Below are 18095 nucleotides of genomic sequence, written 5' to 3' on the forward strand. Positions count from 1 at the left end.
GCCCTTCTGAAAGAGATATTGTGGAGGATGGGAGACTTTTACCAATGACTAGGCTCTTCTGACTCCATGACAATGACATAAGTGGTGAGTAGTCAAGGACACATTCATTCTCCCAGCGGAAGCCCCTTAAAATGTCACTAAGAATGAATGGTTTGTGGGGAAAGGAGAGGAAAGCCGCCTATGAAGGGAAGTTTGTGTCGCCTTCGTCAGGAATTTGAAGCAATAGAATAAAATAAACATTCATCATTCAGAAGAGCATATGTGGGTATTTTTCATACCTTCAGAAATAAGCCACGAACTCCTAGAGTCCAAGGAAATATATTCTTTATAGTCACCCTTTCTTGTGATTTGCTTTTTCTGTGTCTCACCTTCAGTTTTTCTATGGTGACAGCAGTCCCTGTTCACAGTAAGTCAGATGACAGGCATTTGAGGCCTGCATTGTTGTAAAAATAACTGAATGATGAGTGAATGACTGGAAGACAGAGGGTTCCTTCCTGTATTCCTGGTTATTCTCTACTTTCAACATTGCAGGTGCATCTCAACATGGGTAGTAGGGAGAGAGTGAGACTACAGTGGAATTTTGGGTGTGTGGGTGAAGGCAGTTCCAGCCTTGTTTCCCACTTTTTAAGGCTGACCCAAGTGCCGGGAAGGTAGTTTTTCCATTTATCTGGCAAACATTTAGTGAATGCCACCAGTATGCTTGGGACTGTGCTTGGAGTGAAAAGTGAATGCAATGTGGACCCCATAAGATGCTTTGAGGAGTGTGCGTGCTACTTCACTAAGGACTGGGACATTGACATGGAGCAAAGGCAGGAGGGAGGAGACTGGCCACAATCCCAGACTCCCTCACTGAAACTGACGGTAAGGTGGTTTGCCCCCCTCACCCTTGGCCTGTTTTCTGGTGTGTATGACAGGAATGCCATGAAAGACCATCTCCTGCTTATTAGACTGATTCAGGAAGATATAGGCATGGTGGGCCAGTCTAATCAGATGTGGTGAGCAGCATTTGCTCAGTGTCCAGACCCCCAAGTCCTATCTTCTTGAAACTCTCCCTTTAGGAGGTCTAGAAGTATAAACATGCCTGGTTCAGGAATGGGAAAATATATACTATATAGTTGCTAGTTGGAGCTTTGGCCCAAACATTTTGCAGAAACCATTAGCTTGGGGAACTGGCCTGGTCCAGGCTGGAGGGAGCCTTGCTGTCTCTCCTGGCGCCTCTGGTGGGGCCTCCAAGTGGCCAAGCAGCCTCTTTGGCCCTTTTCCCAAGTCTCGGCCTCTCTCACCACTCTCTGAGGGTGGAACTTCAAAGGCAAGCAGAGCTGTTTGAGTCCATTCAGGGAGGACAGTCCCTTGACAATCGAGTGCTGGGACAATCAGTATGCTTCAAAAACTGGATGGAGTCCTAAGAGATTCAGAGCATAACCCTTTCGGCTTTGTGCCTCAAAGTCCACCATGTACCACTGGGACCTTCCCTATGCTCAGAGTTTCAGTGACTCTTACCATAGTTTTCCATACTGGCTGCTCAGAAGCAGCCCCTGAGAGCCCAGCCTTGTGAGTCCACCACTGGGTATTCTACTCAGGAAGTGTGGGATGGAACCCCACCATCTGGGCTTCTTACCGACTCCTCCAGGAGATTCTGGTATACAGCCAAGAGGAGGACCACTGAACAGATTCTCCAGTGAAGGAACATGGAATTTTCTGCTTGGGCCATGGTAAACCTATCTCTTTGCAGCCTTTTTATCCTCTCTGTCAGGGTCCCCTCTTGGATGGTGGTTACTAAGCTTTTCTGATCATACATCTTGATCCATAAAGAAATTTTGAGCATGTCCCTCAGCATTAATACACACTCCAAAAGATACATAAGAAACAGAAAATACAAATGATACATAAAGATGAATATACAAGCTGAGCACCCATGGCTCATACCTGTAGTTCTAGCTACTTGGGAGGCTGAGATCCAGAGGATCACAGTGGTTTGAAGATAGTTTGTGAGGCCGACCCCCCTCCAAAAAATAGCCAGAGCAAAATGGACTTGGAGGTGTGGCTCCAGTGGTCAAGCACCTACATTGCAAGGGTGAAGCCCTGAGTTTAAACCCCAGATCCACCAAAAAAAAAAAAGAATTCACATAAAACTTCTATTATCTCCTATTATTATATTTTATTCCAATACCAAATAGATTGACTTGCACACTACTGGAGTGTACATACTCACTTGGGAGCCACTGATCTGAGGAAGGGTAAATTAAGGCACTGGGGAGATTCAGAAAGGCTGAGTAATGATCCAGGATGAAGGCTTTCGGGGGTGAAGGACTAACCTTGCCTGACATATACAATGTGTCTCAAAACTTGCTTTTCCTCTCCCCATCCTTGTGCAAGGAGAAAACTTGAAAAGAGGAACCTGAGTGCAGGTCTACCCAAAGGCTTCCCATGGTGAGAGGGCTCACCCTAGTAAGTTTGCTATCTTGTACCTCTCTATGTTCCTGAGTGGCTGTTGGATGTCAACTGAATTTATAAGAAGCTAATGTGCATAAATTAGACCATTATTCATTTTAAATGAAGGTTGCTCCCCTGCCGTGTCTCCTTCCATGTTTGTCTTCCCTGAAAGCCCTTTGCTGTGTAAAGGGGAGAGAGCAGGGAGCCCAGTGCATTTCATCAAAAATGCAGTGGGTACAGGCTGCTCCCAGCTCTCTGAGATTTTGAGAACTTTCAGAACACAGTGCTCAAGATCTGCCTCCCCTCCAGGAGTATATTTTAGGAAAGCTTAAATTAAACACACATAGGCCCTGCCAAAGAGGCAAATTGTGAAGAGTTAGAGAACCTTCTGTATTCTTAGCCTTTGTCCCTGGCCTTCCACCAGCAAGCAAAAGAAATGGTTAATAGCCGGTCTACTTGTCTTGGAGAGGGAGAGCTAAGGCAAGCATGAGGAGGAATGTCAAGACCATGAACGGGCAAGCAATGCCCTTGGAAGTCAGAGACCAGCAAACACTCAGCTCTTTCTGAGTCCTCTGTTCTTTGTGGTTCCCAGCAGGGAGATGACTGTCTTCCCATAGAGTTAATTATTTTCTTTTTAACTTAATGAACTTTCCATGTGATACATGAAGACTACACTTGTAATAAATTTATAAAGGAAAATCATTTCTTAACAGGCTAAACCCCAGGGTCATTTCTGAAAGGACTTTCTAGGGGAAAAATGCAAGAGAAGAAAGGTTTTGCTTTAACTCTCTTTGGGACTTGGCTTGGACTGACAATCAAAGTGATGAGGTAGATTAACAAGAGAAAAAGCATACAAATTTATTTAGAAGTTTCACAAGAGCCTTCAAAAGGAAACAAAGTGATCAGACTCATATATTTTTACGTTAGGTTTGGTGAAGAGAGGACGGTCCTAGAGAAATGTCATTGGACAGAAAGGGTGTGATCTAATAGTAATAAACTGGGAAATGTCACAAAGCCTGTGTGCTCCGATTCTTTTCTCTGTCCCTGTGTCTTTGGAGATAAGGATGCTCCTTTCCTGTGCATAGAGGGAAGGTACCTCTTGAGTGAGGGTCTTAAGATCTGCTCCAGGGGAAAGTCAGGAAATCCTTCCTAGGTTATATGAGCTGCTTTAGGAGAGAAAGGTGGAGCAAGGTCAGAGAGTGACCTTCCTGCTTCTGCCATTTAAAAAATTCCTTCAGCTTAGAACACACAGTCTGCCAAGGTGCCATATTTTGGAGTAGTATGAACTCTATCAGCAACATCAAACTAATGATGTTATAAATGGAAGTGAAAATTATCGGAGCTATAGAATCTATTATGGTTGGATTTTAAGTGCCCCCAAAACTCAGGTGTTGAAGGCTTGGTTCCCAGCCTACGGCAGTATTGGGAGATGGTAGAACAGTTAGAAGGTAGGGCCTTGAAGGGGATATTGGGTGGGACACTGGTCTTTCCCTCTTTTTCTCTCTGCTTCCTGTCCACTGTGAGGTTAGCAGCTTTGCTCCACCACAAGCTCTTTACCATGGTGTGTTGCCTTCCTTCCCACAGGCCCAAAGAAATGTGGATAAGCAAATGTGGACAGAAATCTCTGAAACTGTGAGCCAAAACAAATATTTCCTTTTAAGTTGTTTATCTCATTTTTCTCCATGATAGAAAGCTTAGTTAAGCAGCAATTTAAGGGCAGGAATGGTTTCTTTAAAAAGAATGAAGACGAAAGTGTATCGATCATTTGTCATGTGTCAGATACTTACTGTGAGGGTTTGCCCCCACTATTTGTTTAATCCATATGATGACCCTGTCTGGTAGATGCTATTATTAACATAATTTTCTTTTTACAGATCGGGAAACTAAGGGATTAAATAGTTGATTTAACTGATGGTTAAATAATCTGCCCAAGGTCACATCACTAGTAATTGGTGACAATGATATTTGAACCCAGACACAGTGCTGTCCTGCCACTGTACTCACTCACGTACTCAGAGCAGATGTTCAATAAATATTTGTTGAATAGTTTAAATTACTGTAACACACTGTACCATTTAAATAAACAAATGGTTATGGATGGAAAATAAGCATACACACAGCCCACGAGAGTAAACTCGGTTGCTATTTATAGATTTTCATCTGAGCTGGGACACAAATAGCACTTTTGTCTAAGGATAACAGAATAACATGAGCAGTAGTGAATCCATTCCTTCATCCCTCCAGAAGGGTGAGACAGACTGAACTTCATAAAAAGATGCCTATTCTTTGAAACCCACTCCATACCAATCTCAGTGTGGATCCTGGACTGTGAAATCCAAATATAGCTTGGAATTTAATTACTAGTAAGATTCCAGTCTTGGCTTCCTGGTTTTGACAAATGTGCCATGGCCATGTAATATGTAACATTAGGGGAAACTGAGGCAAGGGTACATTGGGAAGTCTCTGTGCTCTCTTTACTTTCAGTAAATCTAAAATTTTTCCAAAGTAAAAAAAGTTTATTTTAAAAGCCCTAAATGCCATAACATGGAGCCAGAATAAGTTGATCAGAAGATACAAGTCTGTAGGTAAGCATGTGAATGTGTGTCATCAAATCCCAGATATGCTTGACAAGGGTCATGGATTCAAATACCTGCAAGGGGCCGAGCAAGTACAGAGAGGATAAATAGCACAGTCCAGGTATAGTCTGGCGAACACAGGTTCTCTCTAAAGTGTCAGTCATCACCTGGCTGAGACTAGCAATTGCAGAGCAGGTCTTTGGGCCCTATGTCACCAGATCTTCCCAGTTGTCAAAAGAAGCTGAAAATCTGGATAGCTTTGCTTGAAATATCCTCACTATTTAAAGATAGCTCTAACAGCAAAAATCACTATATGACTTAAGCAAAAGCTGTCTGTAGGTGAAATCCAACCCTTGATTGCCATTTTGCAAACTTTGAGTTTTAAAAATACTCTTGAAAATTAAAACCAAACAAACAAAAAACCTTATGGACACGGGGTGGGGTGTAGTGTTGGTAGCTCACTGATAGAGTATGTACACGAGGCCCTCGGTTCCATACCCAGTGTCAAAAGAAGTAGCAGGGTGGGGGCAGGGAGGGGAAACTCTTGAACTATTGTCTCCTGGGGAGCTCATCACTGTTGCCTAGCTAAGTGACTCCCACGTGAGTGGATGTGAGAATGAGAGTTGGTCTGAGCTAGGTTCAGGAGAACCACACAACAATGGCCTGCAACTCATCTCCCCAACTCATGGGGTCTCCTGACAAGCATGGCTCTGGGGCACACAATCCACATGGCCAGGTGGTGGCTCTCCTGCACGGTGCCTTCTGCTCTCCTCTTCCTGCTTTTATATCCTTTCAGGTGCAAAGGTGAGGAGGTTTTGTTTTATTAAGGACATAGCATTTGAATGGGTCTTACAGACACAAGATTCTGTCAGGTAGCGTTCATCCTTCCTGAGAAATTACCTGTGGACTGCTAACCACACTCTGGGGTTTTACATCTTTCTTAGTCTGGCCCTTAAGAAGCAACTTAGACTGAAAATACATTACAATCAAGCTCATTTTCTCCAATGTATATTAGACTGTAGTTTTGTTTGTACCCTGAATATGAGTCACCTTTGCTAATCTAGTTAGTTTCAAATCAAGAAACAACTCCATAGTAAAGAGATGTTATTTCCAAACTTGGGTAAGTATCAGTAGTTCTTTAAAAATCCGCATCCTCAGGACCCAAATTCCAGAGTTTTGGATTGACAGAGTCTACACTGGGACCCAGAAAACTGTATACAGTTGTTCCTTGGTGTGCTGTGGGGGACTGGTTCCAGTACCCTCCAGATGGCATAGTATTTACCTATAGTCTACATACCTCTTCTATATACTTTAAATTGTCCCTAGACTATGTTTAATACCTAACATAGTGTAAATGCTATGTAAATAGTTGCAATACTGTATTATTTAGAGATTAGTGACAAGAGAAAAATCTGTACATGTTTAATATGGACACAATTACAAATTTTTCATGACCCATAATTCCACTGAAGCAACCCATGAATGAGGAGGGCCCATTGGATATAGATTAAAAGCTTTCTAAAGCATTTTCTTTTATTTTAAAAAATTTTTATTGTTTTATTATTCATATGTGCATACAATGCTTGGGTCATTTCTCCCCCCTGCCCCCACCCCCTCCCTTACCACCCACTCTGCCCCCTCCCTCTCCCCCCCCACCCCCTTGATACCTGGCAGAAACTATTTTGCCCTTATCTCTAATTTTGTTGAAGAGAGAGTATAAGCCATAATAGGAAGGAACAAGAGTTTTTGCTAGTTGAGATAAAGATAGCTATACAGGGAGTTGACTCATGTTAATTTCCTGTGCATGTGTGTTACCTTCTAGATTAATTCTTTTTGATCTAAGCTTTTCTCTAGTTCCTGGTCCCCTTCTCCTTTTGGCCTCAGTTGCTTTTAAGGTATCTGTCTAAAGCATTTTAATAGTCAACCACAATCAGAATCTACCAGTCTGGAGTGTTTGGGCCCCAGCTGTGCACTTTCATGTGGGTGGTACAAAGGAATGTCTGTCTTTTTGTGTAGACTGTGTACAACAGCCAATCTCCACACAGCACTTTTATGAGGACGATTGGCTGTCCATTTCCTGCAGCCCTCACTGTCACAGGGTCAAGGGACAGCCTGAGGGCTGAGGGCAAAGCCCAGTATGCAGGGCCTGGTGTGAAGCCAGGGGCTCTGCTGCTTAGCTGGATTTGCCACTTAGTGTCTGTGTGACTCTGGGCCACTCATTTTCTCTCCCTTCTCTGGCTGACATTGAAAGTATTGATTCTGGAGTTGCTGAGTAGAGAAAGAGATAAAGTCACCTGCTGGCCAGACAATAGGAAATTTGTCAAATCTGGAAGGGGTGGAGAGTCTCAGGGTGACAAGTATTACATGGAAATCTATAAACCAGGCAACACAATAATATCTGCAGGCCTATGATAACCCATATGGGAACATTCATTCATTCATGCATGCATGCGTACATGTGTGTTTCCTGAGCACCTGCTATGTATAGGGATGCAACAGTGACTATGACCATAATGGGGCCGGCAGAGTGGCTCAAGTGGTAGAGTGCCTGTCTAGCAGTGCGAGGCCAAGTTCAAACCCCGGTACCAGAGAGAGAGAGAGAGATACCACAATACCCCTAAGCATTAAATGTGAACTCAAGAAAACCAGTTGGAAAATCAACTATCATTTGACAAGAACTATGATAAAGACGAGCACAGAAAAGCAGGAAATGTTGCCTAGTCCCAAATGTGGTCCTCTTGTTTATTATTTAATTATCTTTTCAGATTGGCAAAATCAACGCTGCTCCTCATTCCTTTATTGGGTGTTCATGAGATCATCTTTTCTTTTATCACTGATGACCAAGTTCAAGGACATTCGAGACGTGTACGTCTCTTCATTCAGCTGGCACTGAGCTCCTTTCATGTAAGTACAAGTCAGACCATGGTGCTTTGGCTTTGGGAAAACAAAATGCACGTGGTCCGAACAGGCTCAGAATTGAGAGGGCCCATGAGTGAAAATAGATTTCTAGAATCAGTATGGTTTATTGGGGAGGATCCTTGACATTAGAAGGGCATGCAGATGGGGAAGCATTGCCTTGATCCTGACAGTGTGACTCAGAAGGGAAAAGTGGTCTCATTCCTGGACTGTAATAGGTGGTGTGACTCCTGATCGTATTAACTGTGAGTGCTAACATGAATCCTTTTATTAAAGGCCTATTTTTGCTGGATTCTCTACAGAGCCTTGTGCAAAGTGAACCTTGTCTCTGTTTCAAGTGATGTGTACATGCGACACAACACAACTTGGATTGTGTTGTGAGTCCAGATCAGGAGATTGTTGAATCTGATAGATATGTGTGGACTGAAATAGAAACAAGATGCCAGCTGTGGTTAAGTTATCTTAATATTTTGGTTATCTATTGCTTAAACTATCTATGACTTAGTAGCTTAAGATGATCATCAATTTTGCTATTTCTGGTGATTCTGGGAGTCAGGCATCCAGGTCAGACTTGGTAGAGATGGCTAAGCTTGCTCCTGTGAGGCATACTGGGGCTGGAACATCTGTCATGGTTTCTTCCCACACATTCATGGGCCTAAGATGGAACTAAGTCCTTATTTTTCACTGTCAACTATGTTCCTTACTTCCATATGGTCTCAGGGCCTCTCATTTTCCACATGTTCTCTCTACAGGGTGGCTGTCATCTTATGTGGCAGTTCAGGGATTCCCAAGAGCATAAAAAATAGGAACTTCCAGGTTTTTTAAGTGCTTAGGCCTGGAGCTGGCATCTTGACACTTCTGTTGCACTCTGCTCTTTAAAGCAAGTCAAAGACCCAGCCTAGAATGAAGGGGAAGGGAGGAACTACACAGGGGCATGAACGTGGAGAGGCGTGACTCATTAGCAAAGGCCACTAATACAACAGATTGCCACAGTAGCAATCTTAGAATTAACCAACTTTAAATTTTCATGTAGAAGCAGGAATTCTAGAATGAAAAAGAAAGGAGCTCGGTAAATCCTTTCCCCAAAGAGTGACAATGGACAACTGTCAATGCTAACCATTTTAGGATACTAGAAATCAACCAAAGATTGATTGAGACTTAGAAAAGATTGACAAGGATTTATTAAGAAAAATTACTGAATTTAGGAAGAATATTGGAAATCTGTGTCATTTTGTCTGTGACTTTTTTTGTTCTCAAACTCCTGCTCCATTGCTGAGACATTTTTGTGAAAACTAGCAGCTTCCCTATAGAAAGAGGCTTACTTGATTTGGATCAGAGAGCAGGAAAATCTTACCTGCCTACGTACTGCCAGATACAGTCGTGATCTTGGTGGCAAAGGAATGGGGAAGGTCAATTACAATCACAAATAGGACAATCCCATTTAGAGGAAGAAACAGACTGGTGACCATGCAGAAATTTGACAGGGAGACCTGAACAATGAGGCTGCCATAGTGGATTTCAGTAAGCTTCCACATTTCTCTCTGGTTGGTCAAAGGGTTCTACACATACACAATTGCATACATCCTCAAGAGAGATCCAGAGGATCTCTGGATACCCACACCTCTCTTCTTGCATATGAGTTCCTGCATACATGTAGAGGGAACATGAGAGGACGTGGTAGAAAGTAAAAACCAGGGAAGACTTGTAAACTGTCTCAACTTTAAATGGAATCCCCAGGGGACACACAGATCCATTGGCAAAGGATTCAGAAAACTTACTGCTCAAGGTGGCTAAGCACGATTTCTGATCAATCATTGATTGACCAGTAAGCATTGTAAGCAAGGCAGGAGACCAGACTTACAGATAAGTGACCCATAGTCAGGGTAAAAAGGTATCAAGGGAGATTCTCTGAGGGACCCAAATGTTGGAATTAGTAGACAGTAACTTCAAAGAGGCCAATGTAAGTATGTTCAAAGAATGAAAGGAAACCATGTTTAAAGAATTAAAGTAGAGTATGATGACAATGATTTATCAATTAGAGAATTTCAGTTCAAGGAAAGAAATTATAAAAGAAGAACCAAATATAAATTCTGGAGTTAAGAACTATAATAACAGAAATGAAAATTTCACTAGAAAAATGAACTGTCAGATTTAAGATAGCAGAAAAAATAATTAATGTACTTGGAGACAGGTCAATTGAGATTATCTGGTCTGATAAATAGAAAGAGAACAGAATGAAGAAAGATAACAGAGTTTTGCAGAACTGTGGAACACCATCAGTCTCACCAGCATAGACTTGTGGGAGTTCCAGAAGGAAAGGAGAGATAGAAAGGGGTAGGAAAAAAAACTGAAGAAATTATGGTTGAAAAATTCCCCAATTTAATGAAAAACTTTAATATAAAAATCCAAGAAACTCAATGGACTTCAAATAGCATAAAACAGATTCACACCTCAAAACATTACAGACTGTTGGAGGACAGTGGGATGTGGTGGCACATGCTGTAATCCCATCACTCAAGAGACCAAGGCAGAAAGGTCACAAGTTAGAGGCCAGAGTGGGCTACATGGTGAGACCCTGTCTCAAAAACAAAACAAGATAATGACAAATGGTTGAAAGCCAAACACAGAGGGAAAATCTTACAAGTAACAAAAGAATGACTCATTACATAATGGAACCAGCAAAACAATTATTACCTGACTACTCATCAGACTAACACGCAGAAAGGCATAATGAAAATACTGACGAAAAGAAGTGTCAATCAAGAATTACATAGCAAAACTGTGTTCCAAGATAATGGTAAAATCCATTCTTAGGTCAACAAAGACCTCAGAATGTAGGAGTTTGCTGACAAACACTCCTACAAGAAGTTTCAAAGGAAATCCTTCAGGCTGGAAGAAAATGTCATATACAGTAACTCAAATCCACATAGGAACAAAAACCCTGTAACATGTGGCTACATAGATAAAAATGAGATACTGATTTTTACCCTTTCTTCTCTTAACTGATTTTAAAGACAGGATTGTGTGAAATAGTGATGATTAATTGTGCTATTTGGCTTATAACACATAAAGATCTAACATATAGCACAATAATAGAATGAGAAAGGAATGGATAAATGAAGATACACTGAAGAAAATGTCTTATGTTTTATAAAAAATGGAGTTAGTATTAATATGAAATCAATTGTGACAAGTTGTCACAATTGTGTCATGGTCCCTGGGATATATACTAAGAAAATATCTAAGAAGTATAGCAAAAATACCATCAAAGGACTCAAAATGATACACTAAAAATTGGTTCACAATATCCCTGTGCAGGAGAAATCATCATACCCATTTGAAAGATGAAAGAATTGAGGCTCAGAGAACTTGCACATGACACAATGGCAAAGATGAGGTTTTTATGCAGAGTTAAGCTCCTGCCTGTGACTACCACACACATAGTGGCTCTCAGGTCCCTTGTAAGAATCATAACCAGGTGACACTGAGTTCCCTAGGCCAGGGTCTTGAAGCATCTACAATCAGGCAGGGTCAGGCACAGAGAACAGAGGAAATGTGCCTGCCTGCTAAATGTGTCAAAACCGAGAAGGCAGAGGCTCGGGTAGCATCCAGGCAGATGGACAATGGATTTTTTCCCCCTCCTATTGGAGCTGAATTCTTTGTGGCTTTGAACTAAGACAGATAACCCATTTGATCATGAAAACATGCTTAATTCATTTCAATCTTCTGGGGGAATTTCAAAAGCTAGAAGTTAGTAATTTGAGTTTTGTATGTTGCTTGGCCTTAATCTTCTTTGAAAGGGAATCCCAAATTAGAAAAGAACAAAACAAAAGCAAAATCCTACAGCTGTTATGTCAGTAATATTGATGCCCGTCCCTCTCCCCCTGCCAGAGGGCATATTAGTCAATGTGAGTCATTGATCACCTGATCCACACATACAAGGCAAGTTGAAGACTAAACATTTGTGTGGAGCTAAGAGGGGCAGGTTTCTTTTTGTTTTAAATAAAATTTTATTAGAATATATTCCATGATGGGGGGGTTCATAGGGGCAATTCCAATTAGACTTATGTTGTACGATAGTTACATGGTCCCCATCGTCTCTTCCCCCTCAGCCCCCTCCCCACCCCACTTAAAGCAATTGCAAGAGGTTTTCTAGTTTTGTTTCATATAGGTATATGAAGTCCATTTACCATATACCGTCACCTTAATCTCCTTAGTTCACCCTCCCCCCTCAATAGAGCCCCCCACCCCCGCACACACTGTGCCTATTTTACAGTCCTGGTTTTCATAATATTTGCATTGACATTCAGAGGAGTGTCTCAGTGTATGCCCACTGTAGATGCCCTACAACTGATGAATGGATCATGAAATTATGGTATATGTACACAATGGAATAATAACAAGGGGTTTGAAGGCAAATGGATACAACTGGAGGACATCATGGTAAGCGAAGTTAGCCAGGATCAGAAACACGAAAGAGGGAGGGGGAGGGGGAGGGGGGGGCAGGGGGGAGAAATAGCCCAAACAATGTATGCATATATGAATAAATGAGTTTAAAGAAAAGAAACACAAAACATGGAAGATAGATCCAAAGATAAACATATACACAAAACCAAACATGATTGTTACACAAACTCATTTGTAGAACATGTTTGTAACAGTGTAACTACTCTAGGGAACTGGGGAAAAGAGAGAAAGGAAAAGAGAGTGAGAGAGCACCAGTAATATCACATACCACAAGATGTGAAGGTAGAGGATAGAAGGATGTGCATGGAAAGCTGTTACAGGAGGTAAAGGGTAAGGGAGAGTATCCTAAGGGATTGTCAGACGAAAGTGAAGCACAGCTACAGAGGGGCAGATTTCTAAGAAAGAAACCTCCTCTGTTGGATTCCTTGGTCATGGGAGGGTGTATTGGTAACCTATTGCTGTGTAACAAACCATCCTAAAACTTTGTGGCGTAAAGCAGTAGATATTTTATTATGTTTAATGATTCTTTGGGCTGAGTTGTCTGGGGTCAATAAGTGGCATTTTTGTTTTTCTTTTGAGATAGGGTTCACCATGTAGCCCAGACCAGCCTCAAACTTGGGATCCTCCTGACTCAGCCTCTTGAGTGCTAGAATTACAGGTGTACTCTACCACACCTGGCTAGATATGGTCTTTTTGATATATGTAATTTTTAGCTGGAGCTGCAAATATCTGAAAGCTGATTCTTTATTGAAAATTCCCCCAAACAAATGCTTTGTAAATGAAAATGCCATTATACAATGACTTATTGTCTTCACTGGAATCCTTGTGTCCACAATTCTGAATAACTAAGAAGAGACTTGAAAAAAACATCTTGTGATACTTTAGAAGTGATTTGACATTGCACTAAGGAAGATTCTTAAATTGTTTCACATTGCACAAGGCAAGACCCTTAATTGTAAGTGACAGAGAACCAGCTCATTTACTCATTTATTCACATACTCATTCATCCATTCACTTGCTCACTCAACAAATACTTATTGCACTTCTGTTATGTGCCAGGAATTTTCAGGTGGTGGAGAAATAGTAGTGAAAAGTTTAGATAGAGAATCTATTCTTGTTTGTGGGTGGGGTTCAACAGACAAATAAATAGCAATAAGATAAGAAGTAGACCACTGTGATAGTGCCTGAAGTAGGTACCAAAAACTGAATGCTCTGGAAGGACCTCTTTTTTGGTGATATTTGAGCTAAGATCTGAATTTTGAGAAGCCAGTTAGGCAAAGATTTGAGGGAAGAATGTTCCAGAAAACAGAAAGTGTGAAGGGACTTGAGGAAGAAGTGAGCTGTGGTAGTTGGCCTTCAAGGTGGCCCTCTATGTATCCATGCCTTAGTTTAGTCCCCTGCAATATTGAATGGGACTGGCCTATGTGACCATTAGATCTTGTGGGCACAGTGGTGTGTGACTTCTGAGGCTAGGTCATAAAATGGGTTACAGCTTCTATCTTGCTCTCTTGAATCACCCTCTGGGAGAAGCCAGCTGCCATGTCAGGAGGACACTCACACAGCTCTATGGACAAAGACAACCACATCCAATTTTACCCACTGTCATCCAGCTAACTGTGGGAATAGGAAATCTAAGCACCAGTTTTCAGATTCTGAAGCCCAGTGGCATGGAACATATTCTGCAAAGTTTTTGGATACTAATTAATTAATAATTACTATGTGAGGGGGAAATTCTACCTTTGTTTCTATGACTGATTATGTTTTACCTTGCAACTGAGAAAATTTCTAACTGATACATATGAGGATTGATTTTAAAATAATGATCCTGAGTGTACTTGCAATCTATAATACTACAGTCACAACATTCATTACCAGCTTGCCCACCAATGGAACCACCTGGAAAATAAGCCAAGCCTTCATCAAGTACAGTTGCAATCATACCTTCACTGCCTCTTGACAGTGACCCTGAGCCAGAACATCCCACTATGCCCCAGCTACATCTTTGGCCATAGAATGTGCATGAAATGATAAATAATTGTTTTGGTTCACTAAGCTATTCACCAGTAGATACTTAACACATGACCTTCACATACTAGAGGAATCCAGAGGCCCATGTGGTTGGAATAAAGTGGCCACGGGGAAATGTGGCATAAGATGACGTCAGCAACAAGAGACATAGCCTAGATCACCTAGGACCTTTCCATGGTTAGGAGAGTCTATTATACTAAGTGTGATGGAAAACCATGATGGTAAGTAATCTGTCTTTTCAAAAGAAATATTCTGATAAGAGAAGAGAGTATTATGTCACATAAATGAAAATTTCAGGACCAGGCATAGCTGGATGCAGGTCCTCAAACAAGTCCTCTCATGAAACAAACATTCCATAAGAAATCTGTTTCCCGCCATCTCCAGCCTCTGCTTTTCTCTGTGTTAGCTTCATGCTCAGATGGACTCTCTCCATGTGACTGGGAAGATGCCGGAAGCATCTCTAGCTAGGCAAGCACAGGGAAGAGAGTACAGTATTCTCTCCTTCCCCATGGAAAAAACTCTGATTGGCCTTTTTTGGGGTCATAGTCCCATACCCATAGACTGATTATTGTGGCGATGACCATCCTAAAACATGGGAGCTACGTGATTGATATCCATGCCAGAAGCCCAAGAGCTAGGGAAGGGTAAGTTTCTAAAAGGAAAAAAATGTAAGTTGGGCAAAATAAATTAGCCAATGGTCATTATTGACAAGTAGAAATAAGACAGTGGGCCTTGTCCAGTATTTGTATCATTGGATGGATGACATACAATATTGGAGACTTAATCATCACTGACCCATGCACACCTAAGAAAACACCTAGGTTTGACATGGGCAGTGGATGTCAAGTTACAAAGAGATACCATGGAAACCCATAGCCAGTTTGGTTAACTGTAGTTCATGTAAGCAATGCTGGTGTACGCCTCTTCTGGCGGATCCTTAAACCTTGCTGGTGACACTCAGACACATCTACTGAGTCAAGTTCATGGCCACATCTTCCTTTCATTCCAGGGATTCCTCGTGGCCTTGCAGTATGGCTTCGCCAATGGAGAGGTATGTTTTCCATTCCAGGTTCTGGTGAGGCCAGGGCCGGAATCCTACTGTCCCTGGAGGTGTCTGCTTATGTGGCACAACTGTGACCCAGCATGCATTGGGCAGATTTGAATTGTGAGCAGCCAGTGGAAGAGAGAATAGGAGGTAGTTTGGACAAATTGGGAAAAGGTTCCAGGATGGGAGTGAGCATACTCAGAGCCCATCTCTGGCCTTTGCTGGATATATAACTAGGATTAAAGTGTGATGGAAGGAACACATGTGAACCTTGGATTCCAAAACTCTTCATCCCAACCTTGGCTTACCACTTAAGAACTCTGTGAGTTAGATCACTGTGCCTTATTTAGCTTCAGGTTTCTCATCTGTAAAATGGGAATGACAACTGTCACTACCTTACAGTGATGTCCTGAGCATGCTAAGCACACAGTGAAAGCTCAACACCTAAGAACCAGACTTTTGATTAATATTATTGCATGGCCCCAATCAGCTCTGTGTTCCCCTGGTGTGTCAGTCAGCTTTCTGTTAATGTAACAAATGCCTGAGGTATCAACTTAAAAAGAAGGAAAAATTTATTTTTGCTCTCGGTTTCAGAGGTCTCATCCATGGTTGCTTGACCTTTGGGTTTGTAGCTAGACTACGTCTTGGTGGGGGTACATGGTAGAATGAGTAGCTTATGTCATGGTGGCTGGAGGCAGAGAGAGAGAGAGAAAGAGAGAGAGAAGGCTAGGGTCCCAATATCCCCTCCAAGAGCAGACCCCAAGAGACCTAATTTCCTTCCCCTAGGACCTACCTCTTAAAGGTTCCACCTCCCTCCCATTAGCACCACAGGCTGGCGACAAAGCCTTCAACATATGAGCCTTTAAGGGAACATCCCATATCCAAATTATAGCAGCTGAGAAAAGGCAGAGGTCAGAACAGATGTTTTCTCTTGTTTTTAGGAGTCAGTTTCCAGCCCCCCTGAATCCTCCCCTCCCTCTCCTCCAGCTTAAATATTTATTTCTGCCCCCTCCCTCTAGAACATAACCTTCTTGACAACAAAAACTGTCCATTTTTCTTTTTTTCCCCTCATTTGTTTATTTATTTTATTATTCATATGTGCATACAATGCTTGGGTCATTTCTCCCCCCTGTCCCCACCCCCTCCCTTACCACCCACTCCACCCCCTCCCTCTCCACCCCACCCCCTCAATACCCAGCAGAAACTATTTTGCCCTTATCTCTAATTTTGTTGAAGAGAGAGTATAAGCAATAAAAGGAAGGAACAAGGGTTTTTGCTGGTTGAGATAAGGATAGCTATACAGGGAGTTGACACGCATTAATTTCCTGTGCGTGTGTGTTACCTTCTAAGTTAATTCTTCTTGATCTAACCTTTTCTCTAGTTCCTGGTCCCCTTCTCCTATTGGCCTCAGTTGCTTTTAAGGTATCTGCTTTAGTTTCTCTGCGTTGAGGGCAACAAATGCTATCTAGTTTTTTAGGTGTCTTACCTATCCTCATCTCTCCCTTGTGTGCTCTCTCTTTTATCTTGTGATCAAAATTCAATCCCCTTGTTGTGTTTGCCCTTGATCTAATGTCCGCATATGAGGGAGAACATACAATTTTTGGTCTTTTGGGCCAGGCTAACCTCACTCAGAATGATGTTCTCCAATTCCATCCATTTACCAGTGAATGATAACATTTCGTTCTTCTTCATGGCTGCATAAAATTCCATTGTGTATAGATACCACATTTTCTTGATCCATTCGTCAGTAGTGGGGCATCTTGGCTGTTTCCATAACTTGGCTATTGTGAACAGCGCCACAATAAACATGGGTGTGCAGGTGCCTCTGGAGTAACCTGTGTCACATTCTTTTGGGTATATCCCCAAGAGTGGTATTGCTGGATCATATGGTAGATCAATGTTTAGCTTTTTAAGTAGCCTCCAAATTTTTTTCCAGAGTGGTTGTACTAGTTTACATTCCCACCAACAGTGTAAGAGGGTTCCTTTTTCCCCGCATCCTCGCCAACACCTGTTGTTGGTGGTGTTGCTAATGATGGCTATTCTAACAGGGGTGAGGTGGAATCTTAGTGTGGTTTTAATTTGCATTTCCTTTATTGCTAGAGATGGTGAGCATTTTTTCATGTGTTTTTTGGCCATTTGAATTTCTTCTTTTGAGAAAGTTCTGTTTAGTTCACTTGCCCATTTCTTTATTGGTTCATTAGTTTTGGGAGAATTTAGTTTTTTAAGTTCCCTATACATTCTGGTTATCAGTCCTTTGATGTGTAGCTGGCAAATATTTTCTCCCACTCTGTGGTGTTTTCTTCAGTTTAGAGACCATTGTTTTTTGATGAGCAGAAGCTTTTTAGTTTTATGAAGTCCCATTTATCTATGCTATCTCTTAGTTGCTGTGCTGCTGGGGCTCCATTGAGAAAGTTCTTACCTATACCTACTAACTCCAGAGTATTTCCTACTCTTTCCTGTATAAACTTTAGAATTTGTGGACTGATATTAAGATCCTTGATCCATTTTGAGTTAATATTGGTATAGGGAGATATACATGGTTCTAAAAAACTGTCCATTTTTCTCACTGCCACCTCTATGTCTTCACTCAGGGGCTCCTTGCTAATCAGGCCAGTTTCAGCTCAAGTGCT

The 18095-nt window shown here is 41.8% G+C and overlaps 1 protein-coding gene across 1 annotated transcript in view; it reads left to right on the forward strand.

Moving 5' to 3' along the window:
* The window catches only part of Glp2r (glucagon like peptide 2 receptor), a 65267-nt gene that overhangs the window by 42082 nt on the left and 5090 nt on the right, over positions 1–18095 (forward strand). The window contains exons 11-12 of the mRNA XM_020178125.2: positions 7775–7913; positions 15430–15471. Coding sequence (XP_020033714.1) covers positions 7775–7913; positions 15430–15471 — 181 coding nt within the window. The remainder of the gene's footprint in view (positions 1–7774; positions 7914–15429; positions 15472–18095) is intronic.

Source organism: Castor canadensis, chromosome 11 (genome assembly GCF_047511655.1).
Source record: "Castor canadensis chromosome 11, mCasCan1.hap1v2, whole genome shotgun sequence".
NCBI classification, from domain to species: domain Eukaryota; kingdom Metazoa; phylum Chordata; class Mammalia; order Rodentia; family Castoridae; genus Castor; species Castor canadensis.